At 39.2% G+C, this 27,835-nt stretch overlaps 2 protein-coding genes across 2 annotated transcripts; one reads left to right on the top strand and one right to left on the bottom strand.

The window, feature by feature from the left end:
• The first annotated feature begins 679 nt into the window (after positions 1–679).
• On the top strand, positions 680–20,427 carry CCT2 (chaperonin containing TCP1 subunit 2). The gene is made up of 16 exons (XM_012788718.3): positions 680–794; positions 1,526–1,600; positions 1,690–1,755; positions 2,791–2,902; positions 3,498–3,574; positions 3,700–3,812; positions 4,682–4,884; positions 7,522–7,622; positions 7,843–7,970; positions 9,222–9,325; positions 12,871–12,990; positions 13,734–13,862; positions 14,057–14,160; positions 14,415–14,514; positions 16,108–16,249; positions 20,143–20,427. Exons 1-16 carry the CDS (start codon positions 792–794, stop codon positions 20,171–20,173), a joined length of 1,608 nt encoding a protein of 535 aa, XP_012644172.1. The 5' UTR covers positions 680–791; the 3' UTR covers positions 20,174–20,427.
• Positions 20,428–26,312: 5,885 nt separating this feature from the next.
• On the bottom strand, positions 26,313–27,152 carry LRRC10 (leucine rich repeat containing 10). The gene has a single exon (XM_012788695.2). The coding sequence runs from the start codon at positions 27,150–27,152 to the stop codon at positions 26,313–26,315; it is 840 nt and encodes a 279-aa protein (XP_012644149.2).
• Between the last annotated feature and the right edge of the window lie 683 nt (positions 27,153–27,835).

Here is a 27,835-nt window from a genome sequence, read left to right as displayed (position 1 = left end):
ATTTCTGTCAAGATAGTTAGTAAGAATGTTATTGGAGGAAAAAAAGAATGAAATGCAAGAATTCCTGGACATGAATAAATGGGACAGATAAAGTATTGTAAATGCCTTCCTCACAGTTCACAAGACCTTGTCCTTCAGGGCAGTCAACGTTCAGTTAGAAACAGCGTTTAAAACTAAATAAAAGGAAAGGAAATCTTCCTCTGTAATACTCGACAAATAATATGTAAAATCGAAATAGCAATAACATATTATTTAGAAATATGACGGTAAATAACCAAAAAAAATTTTTTTGAAAAGGTTGAAAGTTAAAAGTTGTCTCTGGGGACAGGAAGTGATGAAGTAGGTGAATTATGTTCTTGATTATTAGTACATAATACTTTAAACGGTTTATATGTGTGACTTTAATATAAATTTTAAAAGATCAAATTCAAGAAAAGTTAAAAATGCGAGCACGAACTCCGTTGCTATGGCAACCCCCCCCCCCCGGGTGTCTTTGTTCTTCGGCGGTTCTACTCCAAATCTGCTGGACTCTGTTCCTTTCTCGTCCCGAGAGGGTGGCGCCTCAGGGGGCGGAGCGCGAGCGGAGGCCCGCCCTCTCCAGCGTGAAAGACTGCGCTTCCAGCCGGTGAGCTCCATCAAAATGGCCCCGCCACGAGAGGCGGCGGAGGTGCGCAGGCCGGGGCCCCGCCCCCTTCAGTAGGGCGTGTGGCGTCACTTCCGGCTTCCTTTCCGCTGCTGGACCGGGGCGCGAGCTGTGAGGGAGTTGCTTGTGTGCCGAACTCCTCGGAACCATGGTAAGCCTGGCCCCCTGCCACATGCCTCTTGCTCCTGCCTCCTCGTTCCCTCCTACCCAACTGCTCTCTCTGTCCTCTCAGCGTCTCAGGCTCCCTATACCTCTCCGAAGCCTGCCGCACATGGCACGCACGGGCCGCGCGGCGTGTGGCCTGCGCCGGGCCGGCCTGTGGGGCCTCCGTGCGGGCCGGGGGGAGGGGCGGGCCGTCAGGCCAGCGTCCCATTCTGACTCGGTCTCTCCAAAGTCCTGGGACCGCGAGGCCTGGATCTCACCTCAAGCGTAGAAATTTCTAGTGCTGGACCGGCTCCGCCCTGACAGGGAGGGCGGAGCCTGGAGTGCGCGGGTGGGAGCTACCCGAGGTGGAATATGATGGCCGCACGTTCCCTCGGCCGCCTGGTGGTCGTCTGGCTAATGGCCTACGACCTCTGCCTGCTTCATCCTTAGTTCAAGATCGTGTTTACTCGTGCCACACTTAACAGTCTAATTATATTCCGGGCGTATAATTTATATTCCTGGCGCCCTTGTAAATTCAAAAAGCCCGGTGTTGCCCTCCATTAAGTCCTTCCCTCCCACTTAAATGCCTGTTCCAATGATGGAGGTTTCATGTGTTTGAAAATGCTATGTTTTAAGCAGATTTTCTCTTAGATATCTACTTGTCAGACTAGTGGAAGACACATAAGTGTGTGTTAAAAGTATTATTCAAGCTGAATGTTTCTTGATTTTACTTTTTAGGCGTCCCTTTCCCTTGCACCTGTTAACATCTTCAAGGCTGGAGCTGATGAAGAGAGAGCAGAGACAGCTCGTCTGGTGAGCCTCTTTCGCCTCATTCTTTTAAAGATAAATTGTATTTTTCTCTGTAAAACTGACTCTTAAAATCTTTCTGATTGTTATTCCAGTCGTCTTTTATTGGCGCCATCGCCATTGGAGACTTGGTAAAGAGCACATTGGGACCCAAGGGCATGGTAAGAAAAATAGGGAATTTTTTTTTTTTTTTTTTTTTTTGAGACAGAGTCTTGCTTTGTTGTCCAGGCTAGAGTGAGTGTCATGGCGTCAGCCTAGCTCACAGCAACCTCAAACTCCTGGGCTCCAGCGATCCTTCTGCCTCAGCCTCCCGAGTAGCTGGGACTACAGGCATGTGCCACCATGCCCGGCTAATTTTTTATATATATATCAGTTGGCCAATTAATTTCTTTCTATTTATAGTAGAGACAGGGTCTCGCTCTTGCTCAGGCTGGTTTTGAACTCCTGACCTTGAGCAATCCGCCCGCCTCGGCCTCCCAGAGAGCTAGGATTACAGGCGTGAGCCACCGCGCCCGGCCGGGAATTTTTATATAAGTTTTAATATTGTCTTAGAGACCTTAGTGGAAATACAATTAATAACAAACACTTTTAATGCCTTTTAATCTTTAAACTCTTAATTATAAAAGTGAGAGAAATGTATTTTCCTTTCTAAAAATGAAAGTCCCCTTGGGTCAACCATCCCCAATCCCACATCTCTCCCCAGTGGTAGCCACTGTTATCATTTGGATGTACATCGTCCCAATATTATTTTCATTGTTTTTGTAGATAGGTGTGTATCTTATGTATTTTCTTACATATTCTGAAGTAATGTTTTTATGAAACACTACAAATACTTTTTCTGTAGCTTGCTCTTTTAAATTCAGAGTAAGCAAATAATTAACTGCAAATATTCTGCAGCTTGATTATTTTTTAATTTGATTATGATTGTATCGATGGGCGTTTAGTTTGTTTACATTGTTTTTGCTATTAATAGTGCCAAAACAAACCTAGTTTGTGTCTCCCTGTGCTTCTAGTGTTTCTAGGGGTAGATACCAAGTTTTGGTTGTGGGTGTATGCATTGAAAATGTTTGAATGGATATTGCCAAACAGGTGTATGTGAGAGTATTTATACACTAGCAGTATATGAGAGTACTGATTGACTCATGCATTCTTCAAGATGTACTTATGTCTACTTGAACCAAATATTTACCCTTTAGGACAAAATTCTTCTAAGCAGTGGACGAGATGCCTCTCTTATGGTAACCAATGATGGTGCCACTATTCTCAAAAACATTGGTGTTGACAATCCGGCAGCTAAAGTTTTAGTTGGTGAGTGTATATAATGCTTAACATTTTGAAAAAACTTTTTTTTTGAGACAGACTCTCCCTCTGTTGGTCTGGGTAGAGCACAGTGGCATCATTGTAGCTCACTGCAACCTCAAATTCTGTGGTCAAGCAATCCTCTTGCATCAGTAGTTGGGACTACAGTTGCACGCTATGGTGCCCCACTAATTTTTCTATATTTAGTAGAAACGGGTGTCTCACTCTTGGTCAGGGTGGTCTCCTGAGCTCTCAGCTCAAGCAGTCCTTCTGTCTCGGCCTCCCAGAATGCTAGGATTACAGGTGTGAGCCATTGCACTTGGCCCCGAAATAACTTTTTTGATAGACTGTGTCACTATCTGTACTTTCAATTAATCGATGTCCATCACTTTTTAATTGTTGTCATTATTAAAATATACCTTTAGGAGTGCCATGTAATAATTGGTGGTAAAACTATTGTATGCCATACCCTAAAGTTCCAAAGAATTTGTCAGGTTAGGAACCTAGATAAGTGAGATTTAGATCGATAGTGGTTATTTTTGGAGAACTTAGTAAGCTACAGAGTAGTAATTTTGAGTTGGTAAAAACTAATTTCTTTTTCTAGATATGTCAAGAGTTCAAGATGATGAAGTTGGTGATGGCACTACCTCTGTTACTGTTTTAGCAGCAGAATTACTGAGGGTAAGAGTAACCGAGCAACTCTAACCTTGTTTTATTGTTGCTGCTGTGGTTTTTGAATACCAGAAGTAATCGTGTTTATTAACTTTCTATTTGTAATTTTTATTTCTGTAACTGTTTATTAATAGGAAGCAGAATCTTTAATTGCAAAAAAGATTCATCCACAAACCATCATTGCGGGTTGGAGAGAAGCCACAAAGGCTGCAAGAGAGGCTCTGTTGAATTCTGCAGTTGATCATGGGTTGGTATACCAAAGTACTATTGTTCTGAACATTTAACATTCTTTCATAACATGCTGTATGTGCTGAAAAGCATACATAAGCATGATCCTGCAGCTCCTCCCCCAGTAGTCAAAACCATATCACCCTCCCAAGATAGTCACTAAAGTTAAAGTTTAGATTTCTAGTCTTTTTGCATGTTGCTCAAACATGCAAACAAAACTAATAGTATCATCTTGTAGGATGTGTTAGCATCTTTATAACCTACTTAAAAAACAAGCACACTTTTGGGTGACAATATTTTTTTTTCTTTTTTTGGGTGTCAATATTTTCTGCAGCATTAGTTATAATAGAGTTACGCATTTGAGTATATGACTAGAGTGATTTACTTAATCTGACTACAGGTGAAGAGTTGTGTTTTTGACAGTTTTTAGCCTTATAATAATGTAATAAGTTTGCCCCCAGAATGTTTCTAGAAGTACAATTGCTGGGTCCAAAGGTAAGTGTGTGTTTTAAGGCACTTTTTATGTACATCACCAAATAAGTCTCTGGAAAAAATTGATTAATATATACTCCCACTTGCTGTAAAATGCTTATTTCCCCACATTATTGACATTTGATATTCATTTGTTTGCTTGTTTTCCTTCCTTCCCTTTTTTTTTTTTTTTTTGTCACTTTGGTGGGGAAAATAATAACATCCTTTAATTTGTGTTTCTTGATTACTGATGAGGTTTAGTTTTTTTCATATGACTTAGAGGCCTAATAGGTTAGAGTAAAGTTATCTGTTGTCATATGACTATCTAGATAAAAATTTTTGAAAAGTTACGGTTGATATCTTTGGGTAAGCATTTTAAGAACAGGCATGAGTTTCTTTTTGTTTGGTTGGTTTTAGTTCTGATGAAGTTAAATTCCGTCGAGATCTAATGAATATTGCAGGAACAACATTATCCTCAAAACTTCTTACTCATCACAAAGACCACTTTACTAAGTTAGCTGTAGAAGCTGTTCTCAGACTGAAAGGCTCTGGTAATCTGGAGGCAATTCATGTCATCAAGAAGCTAGGAGGAAGTCTGGCAGATTCGTATTTAGACGAAGGTAAGTATGAATGTCAAATATGAGAAAGAAGCTTTCATTAGGTGTTGAGGGCTGAATATTGAGTGAATCCTGTTTTTAGTTAACACATTGACTGCCATACTAGAAAAAAAAGTTTCTTCCTTGGGGCCACAGTGTTTAGTTATGAAAATAGAATAAAAGCTTCGAAAATAAAACAATCCTTTCTGATTTAATGAAAATTTTATTTTTATTTATTTGTTTATTTCTGAGACAGAGTCTCACTCTGTTGCCTGGGTTAGACTGAGTGCTGTGGTGTTAGCCTAGCTCATAGCAACCTCAGACCAGACTCCTGGGCTCAAGCAATCCTCCTGCCTCAGCTTCCCGAGTAGCTGGGACTACAGACATGCGCCACCATGGCTGGCTAATTTTTTTCTATATATTTTTAGTTGACCAATTAATTTCTTTCTATTTTTAACAGAGACGGGGTCTTACTCTTGCTCAGGCTGGTTTCAAACTCCTGACCTTGAGTGATCCTCCCCCCCTCGGCCTCCCAGAGTGCTAGGATTATAGGCATGAGCCACCTCGCCCAGCCGAAAAATTTATTTTTTATTGTTTCTGTGCATAAGTTATATGCACAGGGCTCCCAAGGTGAAGAGGCATGTGAGTTACATACGCTTCATGAGGTCGAGGCTCAAAACTAGTGTGAGTTTAATACAACTCACATGGCAGTTCATGCGTTAATTGGGACCAGTGACACTTCACAAAGCACGTGAACTTTTTCTTTCTTTCTTTTTTTTTTTAAAAAACAGGGTCTTGCTCTGTTGCCTTTCAACATAGGTTTGAACTGTGTGGGTCCAACCTGTACATGGGCTTTCTATTTTTTAAATTAATATTATCAAATAACTTATTTTTCAACACAGTGGGCACTCCATATCCACAGATTCTGCATCTGCAACCAAAAGTAGATGGAAACTACAGTATTCTCAGTATGCAAAACCTCCATGGCAGGGGCAGCAACAGCTTTTTGTATGTGCTGGTTCTTTAGGGCTGACTAGAACTTGAATATGTGCAGATTTTGTTAGACATGGGGGTCCTAGAACCAGTCCCCTGAGTATACTGAGGGGTGACTAGTTTCTTTTTAAAAAAATTTAATTTGATAAATAATTGTATATGTTTACAGGTTGTGAGGATCCAATTTTTGAGTGATTGAGTCTTAGCAACTATTTTTTTTTTAATACTATGTTTTGTTTATAGCACATAGTTTTTCAAAGTATCTTCACCTTGTATTTACTTCAGAAAATGGCTTATAGAAAGTATAGGCATTCCCTGAGAAGGAAAAAAAGGATTAGGTTATGCTTTACTGCTTTTGCTTTTACCTGTGATTTGGAGTCTTGGTTTTGCTATATGTCATGTGTGTCTGTTTACTGTAAGAAAGTATCAGTTCTGAAAATGTCCTTGGTAAAATTTATGTGCAAGGGCTCTGCAAATTTCTAATGGGGCTGTTGGTAGGGAAAGATTAGTAAAACAAGGATAGTAGCATGAGCACTTATATTCTTGAATGTCTGTTTTGTGCCAGGCCTTGTAATAGGTATTTTGGCCATTTAGTTCTCATTATGAGGACACATTGAAGATTAGGTTTAGTTGAATAGAGCAGAAAACTCAAGATAATAATGGCTTCATAAGATAAAAAAGTTTTGGTTTTATTTTTTTGAGAGAGAGTCTCACTCCTTTGCCCGGGCTAGAGTGCCATGGCGTCAGCCTAGCTCACAGCAACCTCAAACTCCTGGGCTCAAGGGATCCTCCTGCCTCAGCTTCCCAGGTAGCTGGGACTGCAGGCACGTGCCACGGTGCCTGGCTAATTTTTTCTATTTTTAGTTTGGCTAGTTTCTTTCTATTTATAGTAGAGACAGAGTCTTGCTCTTGCTCAGGCTTGTCTCAAACTCCTGAGCTCAAACGATCCTCCCACCTTGGCCTCCCAGAGTGCTAGGATTACAGGCATGAGCCACCACCACGGCCAGCTTAAGAAAAGATTTTTAAGCAACTAAAAAATGCTTGGAAAGGTAGACAGTACTGAGTTCATATGATAGTTCCAAATCAGCTGGGCTAGGCTAATAACTAGTATGTGTCTGCCACTAGTTATATTCCTGTGTTACAGATGAGTGAATAATTTGTCCAAGGTTACATAGCCAGTGAACATCAAGTGTATATCAAGGCCAGGTTTGACTCCATTGACTATGGTTTTTTCAATTTTACCAGCAGCCTCAATTTGAGAAGTTCAGTAATTTCTAACAGTATACTGTGTGTGTCTGAATCTTCATAGCTTCTTTTCTCTTGTGTTGATTTTAAGCTAAGGAAAGTCGACTTAGTACCTTTACATTGCAACTCTTACCTGTGTGTATAATACATATCTGAAATAAAAGTTTCAAAATCTTGTTTACTTTTACTGTCTGTACTGTGCCCCCTTATATTTTCTGTTTTGTATGTTATTTTTTAAGTAACTCACTAAGTTGATTTTGTGATCACTGGTCCTGTGGAATGCTTCATAGGTTGTAGAAGCTTGGTAAATTGGACTTACATGCTTTCTTCGAAATAGTAATTTGATAAAGCAGACAGTTTTATAAGACTTACTAATGGAACATTGAAGTATTTAATATAGTTCTACCCTTCTATTTATTGTAGGCTTTCTGTTAGATAAAAAAATTGGAGTAAATCAACCTAAGCGAATTGAAAATGCTAAAATTCTTATTGCAAATACTGGAATGGATACAGACAAAATAAAGGTATGTAACCGTTTCTTGAAATTCTGATTTCTGACTGCTGTAAACTCAGGTTGGAATAGTTTTCATGAAAAAGCTTGGAGTATATATATGAATATATATGCACTTACATGTTTGTAAACTTTTTTGGCATATGTGTTGATGAAAATGTTGAAATATGCTATGGTACTCTTGAACAGTAATAATGAAACTGATGCACTGTTTATGCTTTTCTTTGTCTCAGATATTTGGTTCCCGGGTAAGAGTTGATTCTACAGCAAAGGTTGCAGAAATAGAACATGCAGAAAAGGAAAAAATGAAGGAGAAAGTTGAGCGTATTCTTAAGCATGGAATAAATTGCTTTATTAACAGGTCTGTGTTTGCTTGTGCTAATATTTGTAATCTGAGAAAAGAGCTTTTTTCCTACCTTATGGAAGTGCCTTATACACTTCCATAAGGATTATGGATTACTTATGTTGAATTTGTGATTTGTTATTTACGAACTGCTGTGAATATTTTTGCTCAAAATTAAGGATTTTCGTAGTTTAAACCATTAAATTATGGTTTATGCACACTCTTCTAGTGGACATTTAGTTTGTTGGCAAGATGCATTGTTAAATATAAAAATTCTTATAAATAGCCTTGTTAAGATTGTTTTTTTTTTTTTTTTTTTTGAGACAGAGTCTTGCTTTGTTGCCCAGGCTAGAGTGAGTGCCGTGGCTTCAGCCTAGCTCACAGCAACCTCAAACTCCTGGGCTCAAGCAATCCTACTGCCTCAGCCTCCCGAGTAGCTGGGACTACAGGCATGTGTCACCATGCCCGGCTAATTTTTTCTTATATATATTTTAGTTGGCCAATTAATTTCTTTTTTTTATTATTATTTATTTTTATTTTTTATTTTTTTTTTGAGACAGAGTCTTGCTTTGTTGTCCAGGCTAGAGTGAGTGCCGTGGCGTCAGCCTAGCTCACAGCAACCTCAAACTCCTGGGCTCGAGCGATCCTTCTGCCTCAGCCTCCCGAGTAGCTGGGACTACAGGCATGAGCCACCATGCCCGGCTAATTTTTTTATATATATATATATATCAGTTGGCCAATTAATTTCTTTCTATTTATAGTAGAGATGGGGTCTCGGCCTTGCTCAGGCTGGTTTCGAACTCCTGACCTCAGGCAGTCTGCCCGCCTCGGCCTCCCAGAGTGCTAGGATTACAGGCGTGAGCCGCCACACCCGGCTGCCTTGTTAAGATTTTAAATCTTTAGTTTTATTGCTGTAGATTCCCAGAAATCAGAGCATATAAATATATTTTCCTTTTTTCACTCGGACTTCATTTTTTCCACATACAAATGTAGATAAGGTTTTTGATTTATTACTGCTGAATTGCTTTCCAGAATTATGGGACCAGTTTATACAGTCAGCAATATAAAACGTATTTTTGGTGCTAGCATAGATGCATTAGTATTACATTTATAAATCATAAGTACAACTGAGAAGTAATATCTTGATCTAATTTGCATTTCTTTGGTCATTGGTGAAGTAAATGTGTTTCCTTGTTTTTTAGTCTGATGTAGTTTATCTTGTGCAGTGGCAGTTTTAAAACATATTGCTTTTATGTATTTTATTTACAGGCAGTTAATTTATAATTATCCTGAACAGCTCTTTGGTGCTGCTGGTGTTATGGCTATTGAGCATGCAGATTTTGCAGGTGTAGAACGCTTAGCTCTTGTCACAGGTATGAGAAAAAAAGCATTGATTTGTAACATAACAGTCACTCTTAAATTTATTGAGTGTTAACTTTATGCAACCCATTTTTGAAAATACAAAGAAGTTCCTTTAAGAAGCTTAGAGTGTCAACAGTTATTTTGAAATCTGATTTATACTTTCGGATACATTTAATTTAGTTACTTTAATTATTATGGGTATAATAATTGTAGTATATCTTTTATAGGGTACATATGATGTTTTGACACAGGCAAACAACATGAATAAATTAAATCAGGGTAATGGGGTCATCACCTCAGGCATTTTTCATTCTTGTTAGAAACATTCCAGTTTCAGTTATTTTAAAGTATACTTAGTTATGTTATTTTTTTTTTGTGTGTGTGTGTTTTTTTTTTTGAGACAGAGTCTCGCTTTGTTGCCCAGGCTAGAGTGAGTGCCGTGGCGTCAGCCTAGCTCACAGCAACCTCAAACTCCTGGGCTCAAGTGATCCTTCTGCCTCAGCCTCCCGGGTAGCTGGGACTACAGGCATGCGCCACCATGCCCGGCTAATTTTTTTTTTTATATATATATATCAGTTGGCCAATTAATTTCTTTCTATTTATAGTAGAGACGGGGTCTCGCTCTTGCTCAGGCTGGTTTTGAACTCCTGACCTTGAGCAATCCGCCCGCCTCGGCCTCCCAAGAGCTAGGATTACAGGCGTGAGCCACAGCGCCCGGCCTAGTTATGTTATTTTTAATATACCAAATTATATATCAGGTTTGCCGTAAGTACAGATTTTGTTATGTTATTGCTTTAAAAATGATAGATCTTTTTTTCTCAGAAACCTGTAATAAACATGCTCTGAACAAATTAGAGGTTAAAAAAGGAGTCTTTATTGAGTTTATTCATTTATTTCTGTTAAGTAACTGAATGTTTTTTGTATGGTACAGTAGTACAGTTATAATAGTTACCTTTGTTGAATACCTACTGTCTGTTGGAGAGAGGGTCAAATACTTAAATATTACTTTTGTTAATTTTTTTTTTTTTTTTTGAGACAGAGTCTCGCTTTGTTGCCCAGGCTAGAATGAGTGCTGTGGCGTCAGCCTAGCTCACAGCAACCTCAAACTCCTGGGTTCAAGCAATCCTGCTGCCTCAGCCTCCCGAGTAGCTGGGACTACAGGCATGCACCACCATGCCTGGCTCATTTTTTCTATATATATTAGTTGGCCAATTAATTTCTTTCTATTTATAGTAGAGACGGGGTCTCGCTCTTGCTCAGGCTGGTTTTGAACTCCTGACCTCGAGCAATCCGCCTGCCTCAGCCTCCCAGAGTGCTAGGATTACAGGTGTGAGCCACCGTGCCCAGCCACTTTTGTTAATTTTTAACAGTTTCTGAAAGTAATAGATATTGAAATAAGTGAAACAATCCACCAGTGTATGGTGAAAGTTTGTAGACTCCAGCACCCTTCAATGGAAGTATGGGTGATACAATCCCAGTTGTGTTGAGTAGAAATTGTGTTTACAAGTTAGATATGTCTATATCAAAAATGACACAGTGCAGCTTGTTTTTATTTTCTTGTGGTAATGGTTTCTCTAAGTAGTGCTCAAAAAACTAAGTTTAACAACCTTTATCTAAATGTTAGGTCCTTGAAAATGAATGAATTGAAAAGGTAGGAAAGTTGGTTTGGTATCTGGGAATGAGAATGAAGGAGATCTGGGTTTTGAGACATGAAGTCACTAGGATTGTTACATTCTGTTTGGAACCGTCATGAATATTAGAAGAAATTAAAGCATACTAACATTTGAAGAGTAGACTTGGTCTCATCCCAGAATAATTTCTTAAAACACTTTATAATTTGGAGATATTTTCCTTTCATTAATTATTTTAAAGTGGGTTTACCTGCTTTAAAGGTCTAAGAGATAAATGTTAATGATATCACATTCAGAGGATAACCTGATATCACAAGGTCTTGGTACCTGAAATTACTTCATATACACACACAAAAGTTTACTGCATCAATTAGACCAACTTTATGGCTGCAAAATTGATCCCATAGTGGCTCTCATCCTTAGCTGTTGAGTTGTAAGGTATATGGCATTGATTGCAAATGTCAAGAAATGTTTTGTGCTGGGCATGGTGCCATGTGCGTGTAGTCTCAGCTATTTGGGAGGCTGGGGTAGGAGGATCACTTGAGCTCAGGAGTTCAGGCTTTAGTATGCTGTCGATTGTGCCTGTGAATAGTCTGTTCTAGTCTGGGGAACACAGTGAGACATGTCAGAGAGAGAGAGAGACATCACATGAAAATGCTTGTAAGACAAGTGGTCTTTGTTTTGTTTTAAATTGCAAGAAGAAATAGACTAAGTCTTACTTTTGGATATGATGTCCCAAGTATCTATCTTAGAGTCTCTCATCTAGAACACAACGCAGTCTCTAAAATTTCCCAACCAAAAGTAAAAAGGATCTAAGCTACACAAATTATGTACTATAAATTAGAGTTTAGAAGACCAGAGTCTTTTTATAAATTTATTGTAAAATAGAAAGATAACAGCATTGAGTAGTCAGTAGATGGTAAAGATTAGGAAAAGAAGGGTTGATTGGTAATGTGTGGAATCCACGTTATTAAAAGAGAAAGAGTAATCAGCTAGAGAAAGGATTTTGAAATGGAATCCTAATTTAACTTAAGAAATGGGAAAGAAAGTGACTGACCTGTTTGGTTTACAGCATGGAAGGTGGAGGGAAGATAGGAATAGAAATAAAATGTAAGGATTAAAATGAATTTACCCTTGACAGCTTGCTCAGTTTGCTCTGGGAGATTCTTAGTACGCATATCTCCTTTTCTAGGCCTTACTCGGGCTTTCTGACATTTCAGTTGTTTTGATAATTAGAGATACTGAGTGTTCATTATTTTAAGCAATTCATAAAGTATACAGTTGTTGACACAGTAGGACAAATATTTTCGTGTCTTCTGGGTTTCATAAGGGTTTAGTCTTCCAGACTGGGTTAAGAGAATCTCAATTTAAATTCAGACTGAAAGGTAATGGTTTCAAGTCTCAGTTTAACCTTAGGGAGGTAGTATTGCACAGTTGGTGCATATAGGTCTGAAGCAAGACTGCCTGTGTTTGAATGCCAGTTTCATATTTGTCCTGTTTGTCCTGTGTAACCTGGGATAAGTAACTAAGCCTCTTTGCCTCATTTTCTCATGTGTAAAATGCAGTAATAATGGAACCTAACTCAGAGGATTGTTGTGAAGATTAAATAATTAGTCCATATGAAATGCTTAAAAAGAGTGCCTCACACATAGTAAGCAATTAGTTTTTATTTTATTTATTTTAAAAAGAAAATAGAGATGAGGTCTGGCTGTGTTGCCCAGGCTGGTCTCAAACTCCTGGGCTCAAGCTGTCTTCCTGCCTTGGCTTCCCAAAGTTTTGGGATTACGGGTGTGAGCCAATGTGCCCAGCCAGAAATCAGTTTTTAAAATGTTAGATAACATGTTTTCTATCCATTACTGCTTGCTAGAAAACAGGAATTTTAAACCTGTTATACGTTTAATTAATACATGTTTTATGTTTTATAGGTGGTGAAATTGCCTCTACCTTTGATCACCCAGAACTGGTGAAGCTTGGAAGTTGCAAACTTATTGAGGAAGTCATGATTGGAGAAGATAAACTCATTCACTTTTCTGGGGTTGCCCTTGGTGAGCAATTATGTAGATCCTGGTTAAGGTGCCTGAATCTTTGGTAGGCTCTGTTGAAGTGAAAGATGGTTATTATGGTTACTAGAAAATGATATCTTAACAAGTCCTAACTCCTGAAACTTTAAGATATGGTAATGTATATATCATGTTTTGTTTCAGTCCCTTTTAAGGTTAGCTTCATTTCTACCATGCCTTAGTGAACATAGTTTTCTTTCTTGATTACTTGGAGCCATTATGAACTTGGATTGTTCGCAAAGAGAATGCATAACAGTAGAAGATGTGTCAGCTTTCAAAACTTAATATTACAGGCCGGGCGTGGTGGCTCACGCCTGTAATCCTAGCACTTTGGGAGGCCGAGGCGGGCGGATTGCTCAAGGTCAGGAGTTCGAAACCAGCCTGAGCGAGACCCCGTCTCTACCAAAAATAGAAATAAATTAATTGACCAACTAAAAATATATATACAAAAAATTAGCCGGGCATGGTGGCGCATGCCTGTAGTCCCAGCTACTCGGGAGGCTGAGGCAGTAGGATCGCTGAGCCCAGGAGATTGAGGTTGCTGTGAGCCAGGCTGACGCCACGGCACTCACTCTAGCCTGGGCAACAAAGTGAGACTCTGTCTCAAAAAAAAAAAAAAAAAAACTTAATATTACGAACAACACCTACATAAATAATAGAAGGCAAACTGTATTACGTTTTATGACTTAGGTGGTCACTGTGACATAAGAATATTGTTTTACTTTTAGGTGAGGCCTGCACCATTGTTTTGCGTGGTGCCACTCAACAAATTTTAGATGAAGCAGAAAGATCTTTGCATGATGCACTGTGTGTTCTTGCCCAAACTGTTAAGGATTCTAGAACGGTTTATGGAGGAGGTAAGCATTTAGAAAATGTTAAAACATTTTCTTTTATTAAAGTATAAGAAGTGGTTTTAATGGTTCTTATAGAAACTTTATATTGCCTTTGCACTTAATTTTAAAATGCTTGACATATCTAAAGGGAAGTCAGAAATTCATGTCTTGAAGATAACTAAGCCTAACAATATTTTTGTTTGGAATTTAATCTGTAGGCTGTTCTGAGATGTTGATGGCTCATGCTGTGACACAGCTTGCCAATAGAACACCAGGCAAAGAAGCAGTTGCAATGGAATCTTACGCAAAAGCATTGAGAATGGTAAGTTAATACAAGTAAGCGATCTGAACTTAAATTTTGTGAGTAACTGATAGTTTTAAAATGAATAGAAAGTGAATTGTTTAACACCTCTTTTAAATTTGATTCTGGAGTATATCTACTTTGTGAGCAGTAATTAAAAGGAAGCATATTTTACATTGTTTCTAAATGTTTAATTTTAACAAGCTATCCTTCTACTTAAAAATCAATGGTTCTGATAGTAGAGTAGGTAGTTAATTTTTTTCTTCATTTTATAGTTGCCAACCATCATAGCTGACAATGCAGGCTATGATAGTGCAGATCTGGTGGCACAGCTCCGAGCCGCTCACAGCGAAGGCAATACAACTGCTGGACTGGGTAAGAAATCAAGGGGAACTTTGTAGTGGTGTTTAAAAGTAATTGTCATCGAGGGGTTTTCTTTTTTTTGGTGGAGGGAGATAAAAGTTCTTATGATAACCATATAAAAGATTCCTGTGACCCATGCTTTTGTAACCATTGTATATACTTGGAAAATGTGTTTAACTTCGTATTCTCATTACTCCCAAAACTGTTGTTCCATAAGAGGTATGACACTAGTTAGAAGATTTGTAACTATGACTATAGAATTTAAATACATAAATAGTACTCATAGCTGAAAAAAGTGTAAATGGCTGTGTTTCTAATATACTCAGTGGTAACTCCTAAATTCATAGTGAACTTATTTTGAGACATTCTTGAGCATAGATCACAGATCTCCAGCTTCCCGGCTCTGACAGGCTGTGTAGTACATTAAAGGAACAGTCTTAAGCAGGTAGATAAATCTGTCATTAAACAAGAGAGGGCCAATTAATAATCTTGCAGAAGATGAAGTAGAATTCTTTTTTTTTTTTTTTTTTTTTTATGAGACAGAGTTTCACTTTGTTTCCCAGGCTAGAGTGAGTGCCGTGGCGTCAGCCTAGCTCATAGCAACCTCAAACTCCTGGGCTCAAGTAATCCTGCTGCCTCAGCCTCCCGAGTAGCTGGAACTACAGGCATGTGCCACCATGCCTGGCTAATTTTTTCTATATATATTAGTTGCCCGATTAATTTCTTTCTATTTATAATAGAGACAGGGGTCTCACTCTTGCTCAGGCTGGTTTCGAACTCCTGACCTCAGGCAATCCGCCCGCCTCGGCCTCCCAGAGTGCTAGGATTACAGGCGTGAGCCACCTCGCCCGGCTGATGTAGAATTCTTAATGAGAAGTTGAGTAGATGACTTCTTAATTTTCTTTCAATTCTTTTTTTTTTTGAGACAGACTCTTTGTTACCCTGGCTAGAGTGCCATGACATTAGCTCAGCTCACAGCAACCTGAAACTCCTAGGCTCAAGTGATCCTTCTGCCTCAGCCTCCCAAGTAGCTGGGACTACAGGCATACGCCACCATGCCCGGCTAATTTTTTCTCTATATTTTTTTAGTTGGCCAATTAATTTTTCTATTTTTAGTAGAGACGGGGTCTCGCTCTTGCTCAGGCTGGTTTCGAACTCCTGACATTGAGCGGTCCACCTGCCTCGGCCTCGCAGAGTGCTAGGATTACAGGCATGAGCCACTGTGCCCAGCCTAAATTATTTTTCAATTCATAAGATTCCACACTAGTAGCGATAAGCAAAATTTTTGCAATAATTTTATATAGATAGGTACAGATGAAGATAGGTAGAAGATTAATGTAAGTGGTCTGGTATTCTGTATAATTTTTTGTTATTTGACATTGGTATCCTCTGTTAATATAGGTGGATCAGTAGTTTACCTTATAAATTTCTTTAAAAGCTTCCCTTGAGTGCATTTATAGATGAGTCCTTTTACTAAATCAAGTTGTTGGGTGTTGTAATCTTATTTTATTAATAACAGGATCAACTTCATTTTTTATAAATCATTAGAGATGTTTTGGTATAATAGTTTGTTAAAACTACTTACAATAAACACTTTTTATTCAGATATGAGGGAAGGTACCATTGGAGATATGGCTGTACTGGGTATAACTGAAAGTTTTCAAGTGAAGCGACAAGTTCTTTTGAGTGCAGCTGAAGCAGCAGAGGTGATTCTACGTGTGGACAACATCATCAAAGCAGCACCAAGGTACTGTAGCACTTCTGTTTCTCAAGAAACAATTTCCAAAACAAAATAGGAAGCTGTATTTGATAATTGTAATTAATGGAAAAGTGGAGATGTTTTTGCCTAGATAAAAGTATTTCTGAAGTTATTTAAACTATGTAATCACAACTCTTACATTTAAGCTAGAAAAGCTTACGAGGTAAGAGGGATGGGCAGCAGAATTTAAAAGGCACAAAAAGAACTGGGATTGGAAAGTCAAGTGTTGGAGAGCTAGGGCTTGGGGAGAAGGGCTTAGTAGCAAGAGCTTGAGCACGTAACGTGCAAGGTTGCTTAGTGTTTTCGTGCCAGCAGTTTTTCTTTGATATTTAAAAAACTCACACAAAAATGGTTAAGTGGCAAGAAAATCTTAATTCTTGAAGATTTAGTTAATAATTTTTAATTGCTTTTGTGAGTAGTTACCAAAACCATTCATTTTACTGTTAGTGGGAGTTCAGGGAGATGGGAAAGTGTGGCTGCTTGGACTAGGAAATAATGGTGAAGATGGTGAGAAGGGATTGATTATGGATATATTTTGAAGGTGGAGCTGGTAGGGTTGGATATAAGGTATGAGAGGAAAGAGAATTAAGGATAATTCAAGGTTTTTGTCTCGAAAAATAGTTTCTCTTAGCTGAGATGGGGGAGGCTATAGGAGGGAGGAAGAGGGACAGAAAATGGGGGTTTCAATTTGGTACATTCAGGTGTCTTGTTAAGGCAGTTGGATAGATGAGTCCATAGTTTAGGGGAGAAGTTCAAGCTATAGTTATATGTTTAGAAATTGTCAGCCTGTATATAGTATTTAAAACTATGAGACTGGTTGGATCTCTAAGAGTGAATGTTATAGCTAAAGAAGGAAAGGGATTTTAAATACTGAAAGTTAGAGAACTCCTGCAATAAGTTTGGAAAGATTCAGAGCAACCAATAAAGGACACTAAGAAGGAATGTACATGTGTGGAAAATTGTTAAAACTGGGTGATAGACACATAAGAATTCATTATACAATCACTCTGCTTTAATATACATTTGACCGTTTCCATAATACAAAATTCTAAAAGGGAGGGATGCCACTGAGATAGGAAAACCAAGGAGTTGTCTGACAGAAGCCAAATGAAGAAAGTACTTAGGGAGAAGGGTTGATAACCTGCTAAAATGATAATAGGCCAAGTAAGATAAGGACTAAAAATGCACCTTAAAAATTGGATTTAGTGGCCAGAGGTGGTGGCTCATGCCTGTAATCCTACCACTCTAGGAGGCCAAGATGAGAGGATTGCTTGAGGCCAGCCTGAGCAAAACCGAGACCCCTGTCTCTACAAAAAAAAAAAAATAGAAAAATTAACTGGGCATCGTGGTTTGTGCCTATGGTCCCAGCTACTTGGAAGGCTGAGGCAGGAGAATAGTTTGAGGTTGCAGTGAGTTGTGATGATGCCACTGCACTATAGCCAGGGCAACAGAGAGAAACTATGTCTCAAAAAAAAGAAAAAATGGATTTAGCAACATAGAGAAGCCTTTGATGATTTTTAAAATGTCAAAATTGAAAGGGGCAATAGTCTGGGATAGGTTCAATAAAGACTAGAAAAGGGGAATTGGAGAAAGTGTTTATAGACCACTTTTTTCAGGAGTCTGTTATGGATGGGAGCAGAGAAGTGGGATAGTAGAGTAGTTAGAGGAGGTGTGGGTCTTTCTGTGAAAACTCCGCATGTTTCAGCGGGAGAGATTAGTAGAGAGGGAGTAGCATGCAGAAGAGGAGAACAGTCCACTAGGTAGCTAAGAGAGGACATGGAGATTTAGAGGACCAGAGTAGGAGATGCTTTTTATTTTATTTATTTTTTCTTTATTATACTAAATTTATTTCTTCTTTTTTTTTTTTTTTAATTTTTTTTCTTTACTCTTTATGGGGAAGAGATTTGCTAGGAGGAGATGCTTTTAGATAAGAGCATGGGGAGTTTATCCATAGGTACAGGAGGGAAGTGGAAATATTGGAAAATTACACCCTTAAATGAACTAAATTATGAGGAATTTCTTTGTGCAAAACTTTGCAGCACTCATTTCACTTGCTTGCTTACATGAATGATAGCTGTCTGGTTACTGTTAGAGGATGGAGAGTAGAAAATGATTTGGATGTCTAGAGAAAAGATGGACTATATATTTAAGTCCACTGTGATGTAATGGAAAGAACACAGGGCTGAGAAACCCAGAGATTTTCTGATTGGGAGGATAGGTTAATGGGAAGCATTCCATATTTTGATAGTATGTGAGGGGAAAAGTTGACAGAAAGTTTTCTTGGAATAATAAAATGCTGTGATATGCTTTCTGTTGTCTTTAAGCAGAATGACAGCAGAAGGTAACAGTTCTCTAAAGCTGTGGTCCCCCACCCAGGGATGCGGACGGGTATGAATCTGTGGCCTATTAGGGACCCTGCCACAGAGCCCCATCATCTCTCCCAGCCCTGTCCATGAAAAAATTGTCTTCTATGAAACCAGTTCCTGGTGTCAAAAAGGTTGGGGACCGCTGCTCTTAAAGTGTTCTGACTTAGAGAGCAAGGTCACACCTACTCTCAGAAATCTTCACAATAATTCAGTGCCCTTATCCACAAATACATTAGAATTCTTAGTAATTTGCAGTAAAAAAAAGGAATAATTTTGTTTAACTGAGCCCTTTCCAAACTTACTGTACTGTGAACTATTTTTTTATATTCCTTATTAACCTCCAAAGGACTTATTTTTTTCAGAAGAGTGCCTTGTTAACAGCTGTTTGGTAACTTTTTTGAGAATGATTAGCAGCATCCTGGTTCCCCAATAGGCTACTGAGGTTGGAAGGTTTGAGTCTGTTCTTAACACTTTTTTCAACTGCTTTTCTTAACTGTTGTGCTAGCTTCGAGAAGCAGTGTTTCTCAAGTTTTTGCTTCTTGAACAAATATTAAGTAAAAAAACTGTGTTATTGCCCTTGCCATTCTCTCTTTCCAAAAGATTGTCATGTGCTCCTTCACTTTATGGTCACCAAAAAATAAAAGATGTGAGGGGGATAACATTGGCATACTTTAGTGAGTTATACTATCCAATCACCAGCTTATCTATTGGCAGGTTTTTTTGTTTTTTTTTTTTTTGAGTAATAGCATTCCAGAGGTTTTCATCTAGAAGCCCCAGAGCCTTGTCATTTTACAACAATTAAAAGTAATTGTCTCATTAATTTAGTAAAATTCCCTAACATGCATGAATTAGCCCTTTTCTGGAAAATTCATCTTTGTTGTGTAGGGTGGTTGGAGAAGTTAAGAACTGTTAAATAAAATAAGTCAGGCCTTCTTCACATTCCACAGATTTTCTAATGTCCTGTTACTAATAACAGTATTTGAAGAACGTTAGTCATGAGGTAGAAACATCTTTAGAGAATTGAGTTGTCTTAGTCCTTTTTCTATTGCTTATAACAGAATACCTAAAAGAAAAATAATTGATTTCTTACAGTTATAAAGGCTGTGAAGTTCAAGGTTGAAGGGCTACATCTGCTTAGGTCCTTCTTGCTGGCTGATGTGGACATTCTGCAGAGTCCTGAGGTGGTGGTGCCAGGCATCACATGGCAAGGGGGCTGAGCTGCTAGCTCAGGTCTCTCTTCCTCTTTTTATAAAGCCACCAGTCCTACTCCCATGATAACCTCATTAATCTATTCATGAGAGCAGAGCCCTCAAAGACCCTGTCTCCCAATAGTGCCACGTTGGTGATTTTCGGCATGAGTTTTAGAGGTGACAGACATCAAACCACAGCAGGATTATACTTTTAATAAAATTAGGATTCTAACCTAATTTGTATTTAGTTTAAAACTTTGGTTAAAATCATGCCTTTCATTTTTTACTATTGACTTTTGTCTTAAATGTATGTTTTTCCTTACAGGAAACGTGTTCCTGATCACCACCCCTGTTAAGCAATTCCCATATGCTGTTAATCTTTGGACCAGTTTGTAACAGATTTGCGTTTGAAAGACTTTAACCTCTTGAAGACAACTGTGGAATCTATCTTTATCTATGCCCGTTATTATATCCTTAAGTTTGGACATTTAGCTGACCTTCTGTTTTAACATGGGTCTAATTTATTTGCTGTGTCATTTTCCATACAATTCAGTTGATTAAAAAGTTCATTTCTCATACTGTGCATTAAAATAAAAATTTGAATAATGACTTAGTTCTTATGTCTTATTGATTTATATGTACTTTGTTTGAACTCTACTTAATGGAAATTAACTATTGTATTTTCAGTGTAGAGTTCCACTTAAATCATTAACTATATACATTTATGGAATTATTTTCTTGATTAATACAAACCCAAGTCAAATGTGATAAGCACACATACATTGATCTTTTTGGTTTTGTTGCTGTGCTGTAAATATATGCAATCATATATAATTTTTACTACCCATTTAATTATGTGTAGTGAAAGTACCATAAAATGTAGTACTCGTTTAGTTTTGTTTCTGAGTGCTTTTACATTGGAAGAAATTACGGTGTCTGTTACTTCGAGTTTGCAAAGGTAGTATTTTAAATATTGGTTATTGCATGATGGTCCAAGCACCTCTCCAAGTGTTTTGTGAGCTAACACTCTCTTAAAGAAGATGGGTATAGTTAAGACTTAAGCACTGTTTCCCCCTCCCCCTAGACTTTTGGTAAATGGACAAGAGAATGGGCGTAAGTATGTACTGAGTTTGATGATTTACAGGCTACTTTAGATTTAGATTGATACATCAGTATATAACAATGCACAAGAAATAAAAGAGCCTAGCAATAGGTTGTGTGTTTTTAAGTTGGATATCTCTCTTATGTACAATTCCCAAAAAAGAGCAAAGGATTTTCAAAGAAACATTGATACACCAATATTTTTTGTGGGGCTGGGGGAGTTAGAGCATCTAAAAGTTTGTCTCAGTATTTTTTTTTTTTTTTTTTTTTGAGACAGTCTCACTCTGTTGCCTGGGCTAGAGTGCTATGGTGTCAGCCTAGCTCACAGCAACCTGAAACTCCTTGACTCAAATGATCCTTCTGCCTCAGTCTCCCGAGTAGCTGGGACTACAGGCATGCGTCACTGTGCCCGGCTAATTTTTTCTATATATATTTTTAGTTGGCCAATTAATTTCTTTCTATTTATAGTAGAGACGGGGTCTCGCTCTTGCTCAGGGTGGTTTCAAACTCCTAACCCTGAGTGATCTGCTCGCTTTGGCCTCCCAGAGAGCTAGGATTACAGGTGTGAGCCACTGTGCCCGGCCCCAGTCTCATAAAAGTGGAAAAATTTAGTGTTATCAAAGAGACTTCTTTTAGTACCATAGCAGTACCATCCACTGTGATTTTTTTTAAGTGCTTTATCATGTCATATAGTAGGTGTGATCCCCACAACTGAGGAAGGTGGAGCCAGGTGAGCATATGACTGAAAACCCGCAGAGGTTTCGTGGGAGAGGTCGGCTTGTCTATACTGAGAGACCAGATAGCCTGGAGTTAGTTTAATCTGAGAGGATACTTGGGCACATTTTCTCCAAAGACCTTAAAAAGGTCACTAAATATTAATCTAAAAGGAGGTAGAAATGTGGAAACAATTATTGTATCCAAGAATACAGCCATGCTCTTTTCCTTCTTTGAGTTTGTATCCTTTGAAGCCCTTACAAATTTTGTTGTCTTCAGAAAAATCTCAAATTCACAAATTTTAAAATCTTTAGTATCAGAGGTAAGTACAGCCTAGGCCCTCTAATTTCTATAGTGATTTTAAGTTGATATAGTTTCTTTCAACTCAGAAACAGCAAGTATGGAAGCAGTGAGTTTTTATTTTCAGAAGACTTGTGGAAGGGAAATAGAAATTTGGAATATACATTAATAGTTATTGTCACTGCATAGAAACTTGTCTATGTGCTTAAGATTTTTACATCTATCCAAGTTGCTTCAGCCTTTCTTCAAAGAAGGATGATTTGTGTGTGCAATCCTTTTATCTCCTCATTCCCAAATCCAGCTTTCATCTGCTCTGAGGCCATGCAGGCTTACCCTTGCCAGCTGCCTCTTTCACAATTCCCTGTGAACTGGTGTTCTGTTGGTTTAAGAGGTGTTGGCAGAATATGGGGAGAGGAAATCTGTTTTCTTCTTGACTTTGCTCTTTGGAAGTAGCTGCATCCCTGCAGGACCTACTACGTCTTGGCTAGGCAACTCTTCTTCCATGGCTCTCAGCTCTTAATGGGTTTGGGTAACATTTCTCTGTTTTCTCTCCCAGTAGAAGAATAAAGACAATCCTTATTTCAAATGTCTGAGTTTTAAATTATGAGCTCTATATAACACCTTATTTTCAAAGGAATATTGAAAAGATTATATGAATTAAATTAAGACCCTGAAGATAGTACGTGACCTTTAGGGTGCTCCACATGTCAGCCTGCCTCCTGTCCTACAGCCTGGATCCGTGATAAAATCTTCCATAATCAAGTAGCATGCTGGAACTGCGGAGTCAGATAAGATCTGCTTCCCATTTTCCAGAAGTAATCCAGAAGGGAAAAGAGGCATATATAATACATACTTTGTTGTTTTTTATTTATTTTTATTTTTTTATTTTTTATTTTTGTTGTTTTTTAATAGTATCCTTTCTATGATAGATAACAAGGAGTATGGTTTTTTAAAAAAATGACAAAAAGACAGTAAAAGTATTAACAGCAGGACTCCTGACTTCAGTCACATTCCTCCTGCCCCTAGTGCCAAGGAATACAAGGGCTGTCCGGAAAGTATCCAGCCATGTAGCCATTGTTATATTAATGATGGCTGGATACTTTCCGGACAGCCCTCACAGTCTCTTTTTTTTTTTTTTTTTTGAGACAGTCTCACTTTGTTGCCCAGGCTAGAGTGAGTGCCGTGGCATCAGCCTAGCTCACAGCAACCTCAAACTCCTGGGCTCAAGCAATTCTACTGCCTCAGCGTCCCAAGTAGCTGGGACTACAGGCATGTACCACCATGCCCAGCTAATTTTTTCTATATATTTTTTGTTGGCCAATTAATTTCTTTCTATTTTTAGTAGAGTCAGGGTCTCGCTCTTGCTCAGGATGGTCTCAAACTCCTGACCTAGAGCAATCTGCCCGCCTCAGCCTCCCAGAGTGCAAGGATTAGAGGCGTGAGCCACCGCGCCTGCCTGGCGCGTATCATGTTTTCAAGTACTTAGGTGCTTTTGTAAATTGTAGACTAACAATGGGGGAGCAGACTTTTCATTTAGAAATTAAAAAACGAATCCTTGTTAAACAATCATGTCTGTTTTCTTATTTAGGTAATCCAGGAGCATTTGACCAAATTGTGGTTATATTTCTTATATTTAGGACTACATATACCATGGTTGAAAATTTACTGAGGGAGAAAAAAGCCTTTTTGTTCTATTGCCACTGAGGTTTTTTTTCTTTAAGACAGGAATTATACTGATTTTAGGGTAAATATAAGTGTTGTGCTGCATGATATACGACTTAGTAAAAAACATGTTATGTATACATTCATTATCACACGCCAGACAGTGTTCTATGCATTTTATACACAGTAATTGGTTTAACCCTTACAGTGCCTTGTGAGGTAGAAACATACTGTTTTACTGATGAGGAAACTGAGGCACACAGATGATAAGTGATTAGTAAGTGGCAAAGCTAAGATTTGAACCCAGGTGGTCTGAAGGGCCATGCTCTCTGCCTCTGGGTCACTATGTGTTTGATACATACTTTTAATTAAAGTTGTTTGAATTCAGTTGATTTTTAGGGCAGAAGCCTACTTTTTAGGTGTAAAATTACAAACTGTAGTGATATTGCGTTTTAGGAAAAAATAAAGAAGCAAGCGTGGTTGCTGATTCATTTCCATTGAATCCGTGTTATAAAGGTTTTAGCTGGTATGACTTATGGAAGCTGAAGTCCTATGTAAACTTTTAGAGGAGATTTTCCCTTTGATGCATTAACCCTTTGGGTTTTAAAATCAGGAGTAAAAGGGTTGTATTTGGTGCTTCAACATTTTTTTTGTTCCTTTGCTTTCTAATTATGTCAACATTTCCAGAAAACATCAGAAGGGTTATAGAAATGTAAGTATGCATTTATATACTTTATAAGATTCCTCGAAAACCTACAGTGAAAACATTTTTGAATAGCAAATTTAGTGAATGCTCAACCATATTGTTTGAGAAATGTTGATTTGTTGTGTATTGATTGTTTTAGAAGAAAACAGCTTGACTATAGGCCAAAATGTTTATAATTTGACATTTAATTCGGACCAGTTAGCTCATTAGATGAGAGCTCTATATGATCAATTGGCTTCATTCTGTTTTATGGCTATAGTTCAGCTACATTAGAAAAGGTGGGCCCATTAATCTTGGGAGGGAGAAGAGAGGGTCAAAAGAAAGTCAGCAATCCATAAACTTTGCTGTAGATAAAGCTTAGAAGGCAAGTTCTGTTGACAAAAGTTTCTATCATCAGCTGAGTATAGTTGGGTTTCAATCATTAGGAATGAGAAAAGACTCTAAATCCTAGCTGTCTAATAGAAATCTGAACGTGTTACTAAAGGAGTTAACCATGTTTGACCTATAGGTATAACCTATTAATTATATTAAATGATTGAAGGGCCCTTTTGGCAGTCTGATCACTGTGTTGCAGATGCCCTGCAGATAGGAGGTGACAGTAGGAAGGGATTATACAATATCATGGAACTTTCTCTTCCTCTGGTTTAGCAAGAAATACTTCTGGTAGGAAGACATACATAGAAATAGTCTTATTGTATGATGTCATTTTAGAAGCAAACTTTGCTGGGTTAAGATGCTTTTTTGGGAAAAGTACTTTTTAAAAGCTCAGTAAAGTATGTTTTATTTAAGATGATACTTTTTGTTTGCTGAAAAAGTTCAAACACATTAAGGAGATTGTGTTATTAAATCATCCACTGACAGAAATTTCTTTAAAGTTTATATATTCATGGGAAGGTCACAATTTACATACTTCCAAAAACAATGGTCAAAATGCCGAAGTGTATACACTGTCAAAAGACTCTATAAAAATAAAAACAAAAACAAATCAGAACAAAGGCAGAGATACTTAGGCAGAGACTAAGTAGGCAGAGACTGCAGAGGCAGAGATTTCATATGTACACTACAACCCTGCAATTCAAGTTTCAAAGTGCTTGTTTCAAGTGAACAGATTTCTCACTGACTACCTTTAACCTACTAGGTTTCTGGAAATGTGGTTTCCCTCCAAGGATGGGGATTCAGTTGAGCTCAGATCTGGTTCATTAATGTGAATAAACAAGGGCTCTTCCTCAGGGAAGCAGCCAGGAATCACAAGGCTTGACTTACATGAGACCGCATTGCCGAAGAGAGGTTCTGCTTTCCAGATGACTTCCAACATTGTCAGTGACAGTAAACTGTCGGGAGCAGACCTTGGGTCAAACCTTTTAGGGGAAACGAACTAAATCAACACGAACCACTGTCAAGTTTAAAGTGGCAGCCGGACTCCACCAAGAGGCTTTCTCCATCAGGGGGCTTTTCAGCAGGTGCTAAGCTGCTGGGGGACATGTTTTGATCTCGAGCCTTTGCAACAAAAAGCCTTTTTTCTGTGAATCTGACTGATGGACTAGGTAGAAATATCCTTTTCAGTGGCCTGAATCAGTAACAATACTTTGATATTCTTTGTGGTCATTCATAGGAAAGAATATATATCTTGCAAAGGGGCAGGCCCCCTGAACACTTAGTTCTACAACAAATACCTTATTTGAAGAGGTCATGAGCCTCATGACCAGCCACTCTGGGCCAAAGTGCCCCGGCCTTTCCTCTTCACTATTTCAAAAACTGCTTGGAGAAGCCATTTTCTTAGAAGTCATGATCACTCTGGGTTGCTATGCCACCAATAGCATGACAACTTCCCTCTGGAGAGATGCTGTTGGCCAGAAATGTTTTCTTCTCCGTGTGATGTGGCTATGGCATTTTACCTAGCTCTCCATCAGCCCCTACTGGCAGGGCCACCCCAGAGGACCCAGAGCAATACTTTCCACTCTAATGGAGAGGTCTCTGGAACGTATTTGTCACTGGCCTATAAGTAAAGCTCCTCAGGAGCTGCTAGGAGGGGCTGGGGGAGATGGGGCAGGTGCCTGTAGCTCCTGGCTTTCCTCTCTGACCAGCGCATAACGCCGGGCTTTTCTGGGGTCAGGTTCTGGTGTCTCCTCTGCCCATCTTCCCACACGGCGCACACCTTTGGCCACTTTGGGTGCGTTCCTGCAAGGATTGTGGTCATAGATGACCAGCTTCAGGCTTGACAGGTGGGCCAGGCTGGGGAAGTACTGGATGTTGTTCCGATCCACATCGATCACCTCCAGGAAAGGCATGTGAAGCAGCACAGGGGGGAAATTGGTCAGCAGGTTGCCTGAGAGCCAGATGGTCCTCAGCTCCTGGAGGCGCCGGAGCTGGCCTGGCAGCAGACGCAGGGCATTAGAGCCGGCATGCAGAGTCTTAAGGAGACTCAGCTTGCAGACCACGTCCGGCAGCTGGGTGAGGTAGTTGGCCTCGATCCACAGGGTCCGGAGGTTCTGGAGCAGGCTCAGCTCACTGGGGAGGTCGCAGAGTTTGTTGTTGCCCAGATAGAGGATGCAGAGCTGTTTCAAGGTGCACACCACCTGGGGCAGAGCCCGGAAGTTGTTGAAGTCCAAGGCCAGGATCTGCAGGTTCTGCAGCTGCCCCAGCTCTGGAGGCAGGCTGTTGAGGTGGTTGTCACTCAGGTAGAGCTTGACCAGCTCCCTGAAGGAGCACACGTGCACAGGGCAGCGGCGCAGCTGGCTCCCACTGAGGTCCACCATCCTGTCCAGCGGCATCTCTTGGAGGTCTCTGACCACATAGTTCTGGCAGCGCTCAGCAGGGATGAAGGCCACGAGGGCCCTGATGGCGTTCCCCATGCGGAGGCCGGGGCATGGCGAGCCACGGTGACCGACTCAAGCGGGGCTGGCTCTGCCGACTGCTCTGGGGCCCGTCCTTCCTTCCCATTATAACCTGGGGATTGCGTGACAAAAGCCAGTCTCTTTGACAGAGAAAAGTGCTCCTGATAGCAACTTGAGTGTCAGGCGACAGATCCAACAGACAGGCAGGGCCAGCAGGCCATGTCTGACTCACATGCTTGCCTTTAATCACCTAAACCCCAGTCCCCTTTATCTACTTTTTTTTTTTTTCATTTCAATCTGAAAATAGATTTGCTGGTTTTATTTTTAATGATAAAATATCGACACAATACAGAAAGGTATAAAAGAAGAAAGTGAAAAACACCTGGAGTTCAACTCCCCAGGGATAAATATTGCAAAAATTTGAATGTGTCCTCTAGCCTTTTTGTTACATATATCAATTTGTTTTTTAAAAAATTGTACTTTAGGAGTCTTACTTTTTTTATCATAAGGTATCATGGACATTTTTATGTTTGCTGGTATCTACACAATCATTTTAAATACCTGCATAGTATTCCATTATATGGACGTACACAGTAATTTAAACAGTTCTCTGTGGTTGGGCATCAAAGTTGCTTACAATGTGTGACTGTTATAAACATCCTTGTATACACAGACATGAGTTGTGACCCACTGATTTCTTT

Source organism: Microcebus murinus, chromosome 10, assembly GCF_040939455.1.
Source record: "Microcebus murinus isolate Inina chromosome 10, M.murinus_Inina_mat1.0, whole genome shotgun sequence".
NCBI classification, from domain to species: Eukaryota; Metazoa; Chordata; class Mammalia; order Primates; family Cheirogaleidae; genus Microcebus; species Microcebus murinus.
Note: the sequence above shows the minus strand (reverse complement) of the source record. Positions and strands in the feature narration are given on the sequence as shown.